We start from the raw sequence: 15,759 nt of genomic DNA, 5'->3' as shown, positions 1-15,759 counted from the left end.
GGTGACTCAGCCCCTCTACAGCACAGATTTAGTGCCCTGCGACTTGTGGCTTTTCCTAAAACTAAATCACTTTTGAAAGGGAAGAGATTTCAGACTGTCCGTGAGATTCTGGAAAATACGACAGGGCAGCTGATGGCAATCACAACAAAGTATTTCGTAGAGTGTTTTGAACAGTGGAAGAGACTCTGGGAAAACTGTGAGGTCCCAAGGTGCCTATTTTGAAGAGGACAGAAACGTCCTTGTCCTATGTACAGTGTTTCTTTCATCTTCTTCAATAAATGTCTCTATTTTTCATAGTACCTGGCTGGATACTTTCTGGACAGACCTTATGTATTTGTGTCCTAAAGTAAAGGACTCTTTAGTTAGAACAGATATTGTATCAGTTTGTAAATTGTTAATTCTTTACGTGCAAGTCTTTGTTTGTATGTTGAGTTAAGATTGACTACATTTAATATCACTTTCTAAAACTTGCCTTTACCCAACCAACAGCTTGGGGTCCATGATGCTTTTTCTGGGTGCCAGGACTCCTAATTGCACTGTAAAATTTGGAGCACTGGGCTAGAGGTGATCCAGAACAGTGTATATTCACTGTCCTTTTTAATGCTATGTACTTCCCCCAACACCTTTGTTGGGGGGAATGTTTGGAGAGGTTCAGTACCCCAACTGTGGCTGTGAATATAGGTTCTGCTTCTGCCACCCCTGGCAAGGGGACATGGTAGAATTACAAATCAAAAAATCCTCTGTGAGGCCCTTCTGTCTCACAGACAAAGCTACCTACCCTTGGGGTCCAGGGGCTGTGAAGAACAGGCCACAGTCCCTTTCTTCAAAGAGCTCTGCTCCAGGAAAGGGAAAATGTAGGTTGATAACTGTGGCAACATGATTATAAAGCTAAAAATGTGTATGTGTGTGTCTCAAATGAAATGAGCTGAAACGAGTAGGAAAAAAAGTAAATAAATCTTGGGGGGGGGGGCAGCTAAAGAAAGCTGAGGAAGGTTTTATGGAGGTGGGCCTTACAGTAGGAATGGAATGTCAACAAGCAGAGTTGGAGAGGATGGGGAGAGATGGAAGGAACATCCTGAACAGAAAAACACATGTAAGTTGTCGGGAATGAGAACACTTCTGCCCCATGGGGCCGCAGAATAGGTATGTGAAGTGGAGGAAGTAGGGGTAAACCTAGAGAGGTGCGTTGAGCCGTCAGTGCCCAGTAAATGCTACTGGAGGCTAGAAATTACTGGAGGATTTTGAATTTGGGATTAGCATGATCAGGGCTCGGCTTTAAGATTTCTCTGCAGCTGTGTGTAAAATAAGTTTTGGAGGCAAAGACCAGTTACCGGTTAAGTTGTTTTCATGATCTAGGTGTAGGGTCTTTTGGTTCCGGAACTAGAGCTGCATGAGTGTTATTAGAAAGGAGGGAGTGCATTTGAGACACAAAGTAAATTTCCAGGCCCCTGCAGACTTCTTGTTTTTGTACATTTCAGTCCTTAAAGATACTCATGGCTTATTTCCTATGATTCTTTCCCCAACCCAGAAGCAATTACACTTTGCAGTTAATGACCTTCTCTCAAGACAGCGAGGTATCACCGTTTGGAACTCACCAAGACCTTCCTAAGGATGTGCTCTCATCTGATAAACAGGGTGAAGTTTGGGGAGTGACCGCTTGAAGTACTTCCTGGCCTACCCTCTAGCCAGGGGTCAGACTGGTGGGGAATTGTGTGGCTGGCACTGGTCCATGAAGCCCTTTTTTGCAGGGATGACCAGGCTGAGTGGCCTAAGCATCCCAGGGTTGTGTCTCCAGTCTGCACCGACCTTCCAGGGCTGGTAACAGCGGGTCCATCAATAAAAAAAGATTGTGTTGAGCTCCCTGCACGGGTGACCTAGCTAGGCACATACATCCAACAAGCACTGTGCCCTACATTGTGGAAGTCAGGGGCAAGAGGGGTGCTTCTAAGAAGCCTGCAGTAATGTTAGAGATATGATTAATATTCCTGAGACTGAAAAGAACTAAGTCCTAAACCATGTTTTAATAATTAGAAGAGACAAGTAAGTTAGAGAACTTCTCTCTCTTACTTTCCCGTCTACACACACACACACACACAGTCTGCCTTTTAAAGAATTTTGCTGTATCCACTTCCATTTCCCGAGAGTTATATGATCAGGCGTGTTTCTGTGAATTAGAAAGTTTAGATTCCTCTGTCAGCCACCCCCGTACTCACCACCCACCCCCCACTTCAGTCTGACTTAAAGCCATAAAAAACTTCTGCCTGCCTGCCTGCCTTTCGTTCTGTTTGTATGAATTAAATCGACAGGATAAATATTCACATTCCCAACGACAGGCTGAAACAATGTTTGCCTGTTCTGCCCAGTGAGTCGAGAAAAAAGGGGGCCTGACATCACCCTATACTGTACATTCCCAGCATAGATCATTTATTTAAGTCCCTGAAAAAATACAGATGTTTTACCAGCCGAAATAAAATCCTATGTAAACACTGAGCTTGGAAAAATGTGGCTCGGACTTAGCTGTGGGGGTCGGAGCAGCGCAGGGAGAGAGCTAGGCAAAATGGCAGATGCGGAAATTTTATACTTGGCCGAATGTGATAGGGGCAGAAGCGATCATTTACCCCCAGTCTGCACGCCGCCGAAGGGCGTAATTTGTTTTTAAGAAAATACAGTCACCAAAGTGGGTAGATTTGTTGATCTTCGGAGGGTGGGGATTGTTAACAATTACGATACATTCACCCACTTATATCTGACTTCTGAAATGGACACCCTTTTTCTCTTTAGAGTTGTTCTTTTTCATGACCTGCCTAACCTGGTCCTGTTATTGCTGGAGCCTGCTGCTCTGGAGCTCAGCTGCTGCTGTTGACTTTATACCGGGGAAAATTGCCCGGAAGCCGTGCTTGGTGAAGAGGAAAACCCCTCTCGGCGCTGCACTCCCGAACAGCCGTCTATCATCTCGATCTTGTCTAACACAAGTCCCTATTTCAGTCTAGCAGCATAAACCAGACATATTTTACTGGTGCAGTGCAAGTTTTTTCAGGACCTGCCTTGTGCCTTTTTTTAGGCCTGTAGCGTTTTTTCAGAGAGCGTTACATTTGCTCTGTGGAGTCCCTTTTAAGATCCAGAGCAGCCCAAATGGACCCCATGCTTGCACAAGTGGTTGGAAGCCTCCCTGAGCCTGTCTGTATTTAGGGTGGAGGTGGGGGCGGACAGCGGGTAACTGCTTCCAGGTTCTCCAGACTTTTCACAGACCCTCCCAGAGTTGCGCTAAGGTATGCATCTTGGGGGCAAGAAGTCTAGTCCACTTCCAGCTGCTCCATGACCACCCCCTCTCAGAGCAGGCATGAACCACCTCATCTCTGGGCATCCCGAGCCTGTGATAGTCCAGGGCGATGCTGTTGGTTTGCACTTGGTTGCTTCCTTTGTGTTTTGTGGTCTCTTTATGACTGGGTCACAGGTCTCTTAAGTCAACAAAGCTTTCTCCCATTTCTTTTGCTGGACACATCTCTAAACCCACTCTAAGCTTTTCTAAAGGGCCTGCCATAACTGGAGGTAACCAGGTGTCCTGGTCCCAATGTGATTATTAATGGAGCTCCTTGCCACTCTCAAAAAAGAATTCCTGGTTTGTATAATGTATTTCCCTAACTGGAGCAGTCATCGCCGGATATTCCTAATCAAACTCATTAAATCACCCTGCCTCGTTCCCAGAACTGCTGTATGTTCTCTTGTGATCCCTGTCTTGAAGGATGGCCCTCTGTCCCCAGCTGCTTGAGTTGAGTCTCCTTCCTGACCCTCAACTCCATGTCTAAAGCAATAGTCACCAAGTGCTGCCTGTTCAGCCTCCAGAATGTCTCTCAAATATATCCTTTCCTCGTCATTCAGTCCTGTGCGTTTCAGGCAGTAAGTGAATGTAAGGGGGATGGACATAAACCTGCAGCCCTCTTGATCCATCCCTTGTTTTCACACTTTGTTTTCATAGAGATTTGGATTCAGTAAATATTTCATTTACTTCTTGATTCTCCATAAGTTTGGGAGGGGAACATAAGAGCAGTGATAAGGGGCATTGACACTCCACCTGAAGGACTGTGAGTACTAGGCAGTAGTGAGGATGGTGGTGTACGTGCCCTTCCCGTCCAAGGGGCCCGCTGCAGCTGCCCAGCCCAGTCAGGTGACTGCCGCTCTGCAGGGCGTGTCTCCAGGACCGCCAGGTGTTCTGATTTTTCAAAAGAAGTTGGGGCTCGGGATGATTTTTGTGTGAAATCTCCCAATTCATAAAGGAAATCTCCTAATTCATGGTATTTTTGAAATGCCATGTAATCCAAATAAAACATCTGCGGCCACCTGTGACCCATAGGCCCTTAGTTTCCAGCCTCTGGGTCCCACCCTCACCACCTCTTACCTAGACTGTTGCCGATGCCCCCTTTGCCCAATCCAGCCTTTACATTGCCCTGGCCTTTTTTTCCAAATTACAGATCCAATCACTTATGAGCTCTCTCTGAAGAGGTCTTTGCCGCCTACGGAATAGAATACACACACATTCCTTGATGTTGCATCTATGAGCCTTCTTGGTCTGACCCGACCACCCCTCCTGCTGTGCCTTCCTACCCCCTGCACACGTCCCCGGCTGTGCTCTTGTCACACGCAGCCCCTTGCTCTCTGTCCCCTGAGCAGTCCCAATTTTTTCTTTTAATTAATAGCTCTCTTTAGAACAATTTTAGGCTTACGGAAAAACTGAGCAGGTAGTACAAAGACTTCCCATATATTCCTCTCCTCCCAGCCCCTTCCCAGTTTTCTCTTATTATTAATATCTTGTGTTGGAATAGTACATTTGTTACAGTAAATACACCAATATTGACACCTTATTATTATTAACTAAAGTTCATAGTTTGCATTCAGGCTTACTGTTTTTTTTGGGGGGGGGGATACCACCATTTTAATACCCTTAAAATTTTTTAGTATTTAGGTTTCTCTATTTGTATATTGTTCTCCCAATTCAGGCAAGATTTTTTTCCAGGCCAAACACAAGTTATCACTCTTTCTGTCTATTTCTGGAAGGGAGGGTGCAGACAGAAAAAGGAAGAGAACTAACATTTTTCTCAAGCGAATAGTGTGTTCCAAGTACCGTATATACTGTTAAGTCTTTCTATAATCCTGTAATACAGATGTTATTGTACCATGAGGAAGCAGGTGAAGTAAGTTGCCCAAAGCCCCGTTAATAGTACCCGGTTTACACCCACGTCCACCTGGCTCCAAACTGTGTGCTCCTCCCACTCTTTGCCCTAGGGCCGCATTCTAGCCACTCATCTGGCCTTTCTGCTTCCCCCATGAGATTAGTGTTACTTAGCTCTCCACCCCCAAGAAGGGGTTTGCACATGCAGCAGCTGCCCCAAACCCATCGGCATGTGTCCCAAAGGCAGAGGTAATGCAAGTAAGGGAAGAGGCACCAAATATTGACACCAACTCAGCAAAAGGTTGTTGAATTGCTGCTGTGCTCTGGACTTGGTGGAGGGTGAGGTCCAGAAGCATCCGAGGAGAGTGATGGCAATGCTACTCGTAGGTTCTATCTGCCGGCCAGGCAAAGTCAGGGAAGCTTTCGGTTTATCCATGACTAGCGTGGGAGCTGCCGAGAGCAGGGGTCTGTTCTCTGCTGTAACTCCTAGGACAGTCAGTGCCTGGTAGTAATGGCTGTTTAATAAACATTTGTGAACCAATGTTTGAGTCCTCTTGTAAAGATGGGACCCCGAAAATGATACCGAACTTCTCACAGTTCTCATGTGCATTCAGTTAGTCACCATTCGCAGCTCTGGGCTCCCCGTGTTTGGTTCAGGGCAGCTGTGTATTATAGGTTATTTCCAAATTATCCCAGACCTGGGCTTGACCACACTCTTAGTTCTCCATACAATTGTTGTGTGGCTTGTACCTAAGGTGACAGAATTATGGACCTGTAGGCTGATTTTCATAAACCAGAGCTACCAAGCATTTCAAAACAGGCTTGTTTTTGCCAAGCAAGGTGAGCAAATATAGGACTAAGTTTAAACATCCATCAGGAGTTATTTTTGAAGTGATCGCTTCTAAATGAGAGGCATTTGAAAATCTCGCAGCTTTCTTTACAAGTAAATTCCACAGCCATGTATTTTGCTGGTGTCTGCTGATTAATTGCAATCCTGTGACACCATGAAAAGCCCTGGTGGTTGGTTTTGTGCAGCTGCGGAGAAAAGTGAAGCGAGGCCCAGTGATGTTGCCAGCTCTTTCAGGCTGGTGGGGATTCAGGCAGAGGGAGGTATTTTTTTTCACTCTGGCAGTCACCACGTAAGAACAGAAGCCCCAGCCAGACCCATTTCTCCAGACTTCACGACGGGCGGTTTGGGTCCCTGTGGGGGTGTGGTTGAAGTAGTGACATTTGATCTGTTGCTTCTGAAATAACAGATCCATTATTCGAGAAAGCATTTTCAGTTTCCACATCAGGACATGTGTACATTCTCCTGTACAGTTACTTCTGTTTAGAAAAAATATATGGTGGTTACATAAAATAAATGAATCATAAAATAGTTTGTTTCTACAAACAAAAGGAGGTCAGCAGGTACTTGTTGGTAATTGCAAATGTCTGATCCCAGAAAACCTGCTGACATCTACCTGTTCAGGGTCTGATGGTTCTAGGTCTCTTTTTTTCCTGGCCTCTTGCTTCTTGTCTCTACACTCCTTTTGTATGTAACTCTTAGTTATACCCCTCAGTGACAGGAGAGAGAAAAAACAAAAAGTTGAATCATGGTGCTTAGGAAGAATCACCTTCAGCTCTGGCGAAGGATACAACAGGGAAAGAAGACAAACTGGTTATTAAACTAGCCTTTCAGAGTTCTCCACGTGTTACCTGTACTTGCTTTGCTCTGCCCACCTCCTCTCCTGGATTCAGATAAGGATGACTGAAGGATTTCTCTGCTATGCATCGGATTTCTCTGCTATGCGTCTTTCTCCTCGGCAATAGCCAAGTTCAGAGAATCTCATCTACGCCCTTGTCTACTTTCTTTCTCAGCTTCAGGCTTGTACTCCTCACAAAGGCCTTGTTGGTGTCGTATGTGAGTGTGAAGCCAAGACACCTGTAGGTGGGCACGCACACTTACTTGCACCTGTCCTATGTCGCGTTTCCGCTGGAACTGTGGCCTGCATTCTAAATACAGGCAGCTACAGATACAACAGATCTGTCATCCTCTGCTTAATTCTTTCTTTTTCCTCCTTAATTCTGGTATATAATGTCATGTGAGAGTAAGAAAGTGGGGTGTGTCTGCACTGCTGCCTCCACTCCTGACATCTCAGCAAAAAACTGCTAAACAATCTAAGTAGTTTACAAACGCCACTGCCCAGTATTTGCAAAGGCAAGCGTCACTGTCGCCTGTTTCTTTAGCCAAGACTGTTCTGATGAACCCAGACATGTAAACCAGCTTAGACTCTCAGATTTTAAAAGGTACATTTTTTAATAGAGGCTGCTAACAGAGAGAAAGATGTTTACATTTCTTCAGGGAAATCAGTTTATAGGTCGTTTGTACCTGATAAGCTCTTGTATCCCATAATTGTCTGATCACAGAGTACCCACCTTTCTCTGCTAAAATCAGTGTATAGGTCTGTAACTACTAAGCTCTCGTATCAAATGACTGATCACAGAGCAGCTGTCTGTATTTGGAATTGCGTCGGGTACGCTGCGCGCAGGTACACAGGTTGCGAGCTGCTTGGCGCACCCTCCAACACCTATGTGCTGTGCTTTCTGCAGAGAGACCGGCCTGTGTGCTGCGGGTGTCTGTTTTCTTCAAGGGGGCTATTTTGAGGAAACCTACAAGGGAGGAACTTGTATTTAGAAAAAATACATATTTTCACAATAGAAATTGCTTTTTCTTTTTCTTTTGGTTTAGGTTTTTCACTTGTTAAAAGCCTTCTCAGACTCCAGATACAGAATGAATGCGTACTCTCAGCAGGAGCTGGCTGACATCGCTCTTTGTACCAAAGCCAGACTCTGGCTGGCCAGGAGGTATGTTAAAACCCCTCAGGAGCAAGGCCTTATCAGGGGTTAGGAATATATTGGAGAGTTGCTGCTTCTAGTCGTGGGAGTTTTAAAGGTCACTGGCATGAGTTTTCTAAACTTAGTGGAGTATTTATCTTTTTAGAACTTTGGGTTGTGGTAAAGAAAGAATAATATTTTTTGACAATTATTCTAAAACTTCTGTGTGTCTGGGGGACATGTAATATGGCTTTTTATCTGCCCACCAATCAGCTTATTTTTATTAATACCTGCTCAACCCTGTGATTTTTATACATAAAAACCAGCTTATTTTATTAATATGTGCCCAACCCTGTGTTAGATGTTATAACAATAAAAGGCAGTAATTGATGAAATCGTGTGGTACAAACTCTTGGTGCTGTGGCGACTCAGAGATTAGAGATTGGTGTGAAGCCTGAGCAGGCTCTGAAGGACAGGTGTGATGTGAATAAGCAGACACGGACGTTGAGATTTTCAGTAGAGTCATTTGAACAAGCAAGGCAGAAAAGGGTGACTACATTTTTTTTTAGCCTTGCCATTGTTTGCTTATTCTAGAACTTAGAACATTTTCTGTGTGGACGATCGAACAAAAGAATTTCTCCTTGACTATGTAGGAAATGCTTTCTGTAACACTGTTCAAAACCCAGGTCACAGGACTCTAACGTTTGCGGGGCGGTGGTGCTGCAGGCCTCCCCCCCACACACACACACACCCAGCGCGTCCTCTGTGAGCTCCAGCAGACCTGCTCTGCTGGAGGCCTCAGGCCCCCACATTTCATGCTGTGATGTGCTGTGTCTGAATAAGAATCAGAATGTTGGTTGTCTCACATAACAGCCTCGTTTTTTTGTTTTTTAAAAATATATGCTTCTGTTCACTTTTGTTGGGCTTCCCACCTTATATGGCAAGGCCTGAAACTCAGTGGAATTCAACAGAGCATTGCTGAGCACAGGTCACACACTGGTCTTTGTGTTAGGAGAAGCAGGAGTTCAGATATAGAAGAACTAGTCCTAGCCTCAAGGAGCTGACACACCCAGGGAGTGAGAAAGGTGTGTAAATAATTTTCATCCAATATAGTAAGTGTGATAATAAATGTATGTAGTAAGTACAGAAGTAGCCCAGAGAAGGGGCAGGGGGACCCAACATTGCACCCTTCAAGAGACAAGTAGCATTTTGCCAAGCGGCCACGGCAAGGTGGAACATTCCAGGCTCAGACAGCAAGGCAAGCAAGGGCGTGATGGTATGAAATGGCCTGGTGAGTGTGGAGAACTATAAAGAGCTCTTCTGGCCCCGGCTGGCATAGCTCAGTGGATTGAGCGCAGGCCTGTGAACCAAAGGATCGTGGTTCAATTCCCAGTCAGGACACATGCCTGGGTTGCAGGCCAGTTCCCAGCAGGGGACGCATGAGAGGCAACCATACATTGATATTTCTCTCCCTCTCTCCTTCCCCTCTAAAGATAAATAAATAAAATATTTTTTAAAAGAGATTTTCTGGTGTGAGCGTAAGGTATGTGTGGCAGAAAATGAAGCTGAAAGAACAATTGGGCCACGTCATGAATAAAGTCCTAAAGGAAACTTTTCAGGTGAAAGGGAGCCAGCGGAGAGTTCTTCAGTGTGTGGATATGTGAGTCTTCAGTTTTTCCAAGCACCTACAGCTTTGGACAGGGGTGTTGATGGGGGAAATTCTTTAGTGTCTGAAATGCCAATAAAGTGAGTGATGGTTTTCCATCCAGTTTTTGTTCTCTCTCTTTTATTTAAAGAGTAGGGGTCAATTGACCATCAACCAGTTCCATAACCCTAACCTGTTTGCTTTGTGTGGCTTTTAGACAGCCTCCCCCAGAGGCTTTTTTTCAGAACCGGAAACTGTGATCACATTTGTGCTCTTAGGTGTTTACCAATTCCTGGGCCAGACCCTTCAGCTATTATTTCTAGGTTATCAGGAAGTCAGGGCTCCCCAGAAACCCAGCTGCTGAAACCCTTGCTTCCAGCCTGGACTGGCCCAAGACAGAATACTGTATCTCCTGTTCTTAAAGTTCTGTAAGGAAGCAGTTTCTGCCCTAGTAGCGTGCTACCCTTCCATGGGTTTTATAGAAATTCATCATCCACTGGCTTCATGAGCCTGTTCCATCTGTTTGGACAGGAGGGAGGAGATGGAGTAACAGGCCAGCCATCTGAACAGACCTGCATGTTGTGCAATGCCTGACGATGGATGACAAAGCTGCCATGAGCCTCCTCTGGAGCTGGAGAAGTCCTCCTGGCCTCTTTTAACCTTCCCTGTGGTTCTTGTTGCAATTTTCTAATCAGGCTTTTCATCATCATCACCCCCACCCACTTCTCTGATTTTTCTCCATGGTTTTCCAGTCGTAGAAAACAAAGGCATGAATCACTTCAATTCACTGGGTTTCCACCTTGCTTGCTGAGAGTCCAGGAAAGCCACTTTTTATGTTTCCAGTACAGTCAACACTTTATTATGCAAGTGTGAACTGTACACTTTGTGGGTGGTCTGTCGATGGTTCCGAACACCAGGCTTCCTCTTACTGCCCAACGCACTTTACCATGTTAATCAGGATGTGTTTGGAGCCTAAAATAAAGTTTGGGAGGAAAACGCATTGCCAGAACACAATGCATTCCAGAGCCATGGATCCGTTTCCCTGTATTATTCACATCATTGACACAACAGCCTTGAGGTTCCTGAATAAGAAAGTAAGAATTGGATCTAAGTGATGGAGCTTTGATCTGTCACGTGCTTGCCCTGTCCCTGAGGTCTTCCCAGAGTGTTGCTGCAGGAGGGGTTTGCACTAGCATCTGCTTGCTCACATGAGCCCATTCTGGGGCCTAGGGGGCCCTTCTCAAAGCCAGCCCTGTCTTCACCTTCTCACCTGCCTTTCCCATGAAAGGCAATGTAATGCAGAGTGCTCCAAATTCCACTGCTGAAGTGGCTCCTTTATGTCCCTAACAATTGACACGTGAAAGAGGAATACATGTTCCTTTGTGCCTACTAAGGACTTTCTGAATCTTTTCAGTATAAGCTATGAAACATTAATGTTACTGCAAAAAAAACTGTTGGTTTAAATTTTAGCACCAACACCTTTTTCCCCCTACAGTTTATTTGATCATTAGTCTGAGTTCATGCAGTTCAGTAAGTACAAAAACATTAGTGAGGGTGTCATTTATTTGTCCTTTGATTCCTAAAGAAGGGATTTTTTTTTTTAAGTTCTTTGGAGCCATTGGATAACCAATTCAGTTTTTTAAATTTTGACCCTGGAATTAGGGCACATAAAGACTTTTGTCATATATTTGTGTTTTGACTTTGCAAGATTAATAGGGATTTATATGAGGTGATTAAGCAATAGCCATGGAGTTATTGGGGAATTTCTGGTGATGAATGGCCAGCTGGCAACACGGCCTGAGTAGAGGACTGGGCTTCTGCTCTTACAGGCCGCTTTTCATTCCAAGATGTCAAAGCCTTTATAGAAATCAGCTCATTAATCCTTCAAGTCCCTTCCTTCCCCTTTTTTCTCCATTCCTCCCTCCTCAATCCAGTTTACTGTCTCTCTCTCTTGGTGTGAAGGCAGTTTACCAACTATTGAAGGAAAACTGAGCTGTGCAGGCCAGAAACTGAGTGAGAACAGGGGTCAGCTGCTGTGCTGGAGAGGCTGGCTGTGGGCGCAGTCCCTGGTCGGGTGCTGTCTGCCGCTGCCCCAGCTGGCCCACAGGCTCTGCCTGCATAGGAAGGACTTTACAAACCCTGTCAAGTAGGACTAAGGAGAAAAGGTTTATTTACTTTGAGAAAATTACTGTTATATTGGGCTTAAAGTTGTTTTGTTTTTTTTAATATATTTTATTGGTTATGCTATTACAGTTGTCCCAACTTTCCTTCTTTGCTCCCCTCTGCACGATACCCCCATTCCCTCTAGCCATCCCCTCCCTTAGTTCATGTCCATGGGTCATGCATATGAGTTCTTTAGCTTCTTCATTTCCTGTACTGTTCTTAACCTCCCCCTGTCTATTCCATACCTACCAGTTTGTACTTCTTAATCCCTGCACATTTTCCCTCACTACCCCCTTCCCCTTCCCAGCTGATAGCCCTCCAAATGATCTCCATATCTGTAATTCTGTCTCTGTTCTGCTTGTTTGCTTAGTTTGTTTTTCTAATAGTTGTGCAATTTATTGTTCATAGTTGTGCAATTTGTTGTCATTTCAATGTTCATACTTTTTAATCTTTTTCTTATATAGGTCCCTTTAACATTTCATATAATAAGGGCTTGGTGATGATGAGCTCCTTTAGTGTTACCTTGTCTGGGAAGCACTTCATCTGCCCTTCCATTCTAAATGACAGCTTTGCTGGATAGAGTAATCTAGGTTGTGAGTCCTTGCCTTTCATCTCTTTGAATACTTCTTGCCAGTCCCTTCTAGCCTATAAAGTATCTTTCCAGAAATCAGCTGACAGTCTTGTGGGAACTCCTTTGTAGGTAACTCTCTGCTTCTCTCTTGCTGTTTTTAAAATTCTCTCTTTATCGTTAACCTTTGGCATTTTAATTATGGTTTGTCTTGGTGTGGTCCTCTTTGGGTCCGATTTGTTTGGGAGTCTCTGCTTCCTAGACTTGTAGGTCTATTTCCTTTGCCAAATTAGGGAAGTTTTCTTTCATTATTTTTTTCAAGTAAGTTTTCAGTTCCTTGTTCTTCGTCTTCTCCTGGCATCCCTATGATTTGGATGTTGGTATGTTTGGAGGTGTCTCAGAGGCTCCTCATTCTAGTCTCATTTTTAAAATTCTTTTTTCCTCCTGCTGTTCTGATTGAATGCTTTTTTCTTCCTTATGTTCTAAATCATTGATTTGAATCTTGGCTTCGTCCCTCCACTATTGGTTCCCTGTGGATTTTTCTTTATTTCACTTAATGCAACTTTCATTGCTGCCTGGGCCTTTCTTATGCTGTTGCAGTGCCCGGTGAGTTCTTTGAACCTCCTGATCACCAGTGTTTTGAACTCTGCGTCTGATAGGTTGTTTATCTTCATGTCGTTTTGTTCTTTTCCTAGAGTTTTGTTCTCTTCTTTCGTTTGGGCCGTATGTCTTTGTCTCCTCAGTTTGGCAGCCTCCTGTGTTTGTTTCTGTGTGTTACATAGAGGTGCTTTGACTTCCCATCTTAGCAGCGTAGCCTGTTGTAGAAAAGGCGCCTGTAAGTTGTGTGGGGCAGAGCCTTAGGTAGTGGCTAGAGTGGGGCAACCTGTCTTACCGCTTTGTGGGGGGTGGGGCGGGGGCACGCTCAAAGAGGGGCCAGTGCCGCGCCTGGCCTCTGAGGCTGCCTGGGAGGAAGCTGTCTCCCAGCACCCGCCCCCTTGCCAGTCACTTCACTTTCTCCCCTTCTCCACGTGTGCCATTTGTGTCAGGCCTAAAATTTGTTATAAATCAATTTGGTTCTCTAGTGCCCCCTTTGGTTATGAAAAGGAAAAAAAGAAGTGTGTGTGTGTCTATGTGTGCTTTTCTTTAAGTAAATGTGGTGAACTGAATGGACTGTCAGACTATACTGTGGATGATGTGATGACCAGGAAGAAAAATATGTCCTACTAAATTTTTTCTTTTTTTCCTAGTCAGTGTTGTACATGCTTATCATAGAATATTAGTCACGTATAAAATTTGGAAGAGAATATAAGTCTAATCTTACCAATTTCCAGTGGAAACCGCTATTATATTGGTTAACAGTTTTATGTATGTAGTTACTTCATCTTTTTTCCTATTCATTTTTAATGTAGTTGAGGTTGTACTATATATGTAAGTTATAGATTACTTTGTTCACTAACAGTATCCTGAAAGCATTTATTATTATTATTAAAAATTCTATATAGTGCAGTCACTGTGGAAAACCTTATGGCATTTCCTCAAAAAATTAAAAATATAATTAACATATGACCTAGCAGTCCCACTCCTGGGTATGTATTTAATGAATTGAAAGCAGAGTCTCAAAGAGAGATTTGCACATTCACAATATTATTCTGCATTATTTGCAATAGCTAGAAGGTAAAAGTAACCCAAGCGTCCATTGATGGATGAATGTATTAAAAAAATGTAGTGTGTGTATGTGTGTATGTATGTGTACAGTGGAACATTATTCAGCCTTAAAAATGAAGGAAATTCTAACACATGCTACAACATGGACAAGCTTTAAAGATACTGTGCTAAGTGAAATGACTCCACACTCATGAGGAACCTAGAGTAGTCAGATTCATAAAGAAGAAAGTAGAGTGGAGGTTGGCAGGGCCTGGGGAGCAGGGGGTGTGGGGGATGAGGAGTCAGTGTGTGATGGGTACAGAGTTTTAGTGTTACAAGGTGAAGAGTCCTGGAGGTTGGGTGCGTAACAGTGTGATGTGATCAACACTTGAATTGTGCACTTAAAATGGTTAAGATCGTAAGTTTTATGGTATATATAGTTTATCGCAAGTTAAAAAACTTTTTCATGACAAACATTTTAAGTGTACAAAGCTCTGTACCCTGTCATTCTTCTGAGGTTATCATTGTCCTGGCTTATGATAACCATTCCCTGGTTTTGTTCCTGATTCTCCCACCCGTACATCTCTAAAAGTAAAATACTTTTGCCTGTTTTTAAATTAGAAAATACCTTTGAATGTATTTGTTAAAGGTAGCATATTTTTTGTCAGGCATTAAGTTTACCTAACCATCGCTCCATTGCTGGCCCTTTACTTTGTTTTCCATTTTTTATATCATGAATAACATTCTAGTCCAAACCCTTATGGTTGTGTGTATGTGTGTTTGTGAGAGAGAGAGATTTTACGTGATCGTGCATTATTACCCTGGGTTTGATGTCCAGCAATAAAATAAGTTAACCACAAGGACATGAAAATGATTGAGGGTCTCGATGCGCAATGCTGTATTGAGTTGCAAAAGAGATACGACAGTTGTTCTTTACACTAGCAGCGAGTCGGGGACGTCTATCAGTATTTCACTAAGATTTTAAAGATTCAATTAAGGAAATGTTTGCTTTTTAGATACCTTCTGTGTGCCAAGCTCAGTTTAGCAGATTTGTCAATATTTCATTAACTGTTCTCAAATCTCCCATAGTATAAGAAAATCTATTTTTCTACAGTGAAACAATTGGGGAGCTAGACCCTGTGGGTGAGACACCCAGTTTAGTCAGCCTTTCAGCTTGGTGTGAGTTAACAGATAAGTTGAAAGAATACAGACATTTTTTTTTTCAGTTTTTACTTCTGGCATTTCAGCATGGAAGCTGCCATACGTAAGAGTTTTATTGAGTTTTATTGTATCGGCTTACAAGGAGTCGTCTCCTGCCTGTCCACGGGGCATTGCTCAGGCCTGGGTGTGTTGTGCACCGGCCACCAGAGGGGTCAGACGGACAGTGCATCTGGAGCAAATTGACCATAGGTGTGTTTTGTTTGACTTTAGCTGCTGGTATTTTTTAAATCAGGAAATTTTACAGTAAATCAGATTTTCGGCTTCTTTTGAGAAACTGGAAGATCTGATGACACCAGGCCAAGTTCCCGCAGGGCTGCAATGGGCCAGAGCTCACTTCTCTGGTAAGTTACCTGCTGAGCTCCCACGGACTGAGGGGTTTCTGACCCTTGCCATTGGCATTTATCAAGTACCCAGTTGGCTGATGGCTGTGTATTAGAATCATCTGGAGAGGTTTTCAAATCTACTGATGCCAGGTCTGACCTCCAGAATTTCTGATTTTTTAGTTTAGGGTGTAGCCCAAGCACTGGTACTTTT

The 15,759-nt window shown here is 43.8% G+C and overlaps 1 protein-coding gene across 5 annotated transcripts in view; it reads left to right on the top strand.

Moving 5' to 3' along the window:
• Positions 1-15,759, top strand: part of THADA (THADA armadillo repeat containing) — a 293,763-nt gene that overhangs the window by 197,558 nt on the left and 80,446 nt on the right. For all 5 annotated transcript variants that reach the window (XM_037066489.1, XM_037066490.1, XM_037066492.1 and 2 more), the window contains one exon: positions 7,899-8,014. In XM_037066489.1, the coding sequence (XP_036922384.1) occupies positions 7,899-8,014 (116 nt within the window). The remainder of the gene's footprint in view (positions 1-7,898; positions 8,015-15,759) is intronic.

This window comes from Sturnira hondurensis, unplaced genomic scaffold, assembly GCF_014824575.4.
Source record: "Sturnira hondurensis isolate 20B ecotype Veracruz unplaced genomic scaffold, ASM1482457v3 Scaffold0016663, whole genome shotgun sequence".
NCBI lineage: Eukaryota > Metazoa > Chordata > Mammalia > Chiroptera > Phyllostomidae > Sturnira > Sturnira hondurensis.
This window is presented reverse-complemented; position numbering and strand designations above follow the sequence as displayed.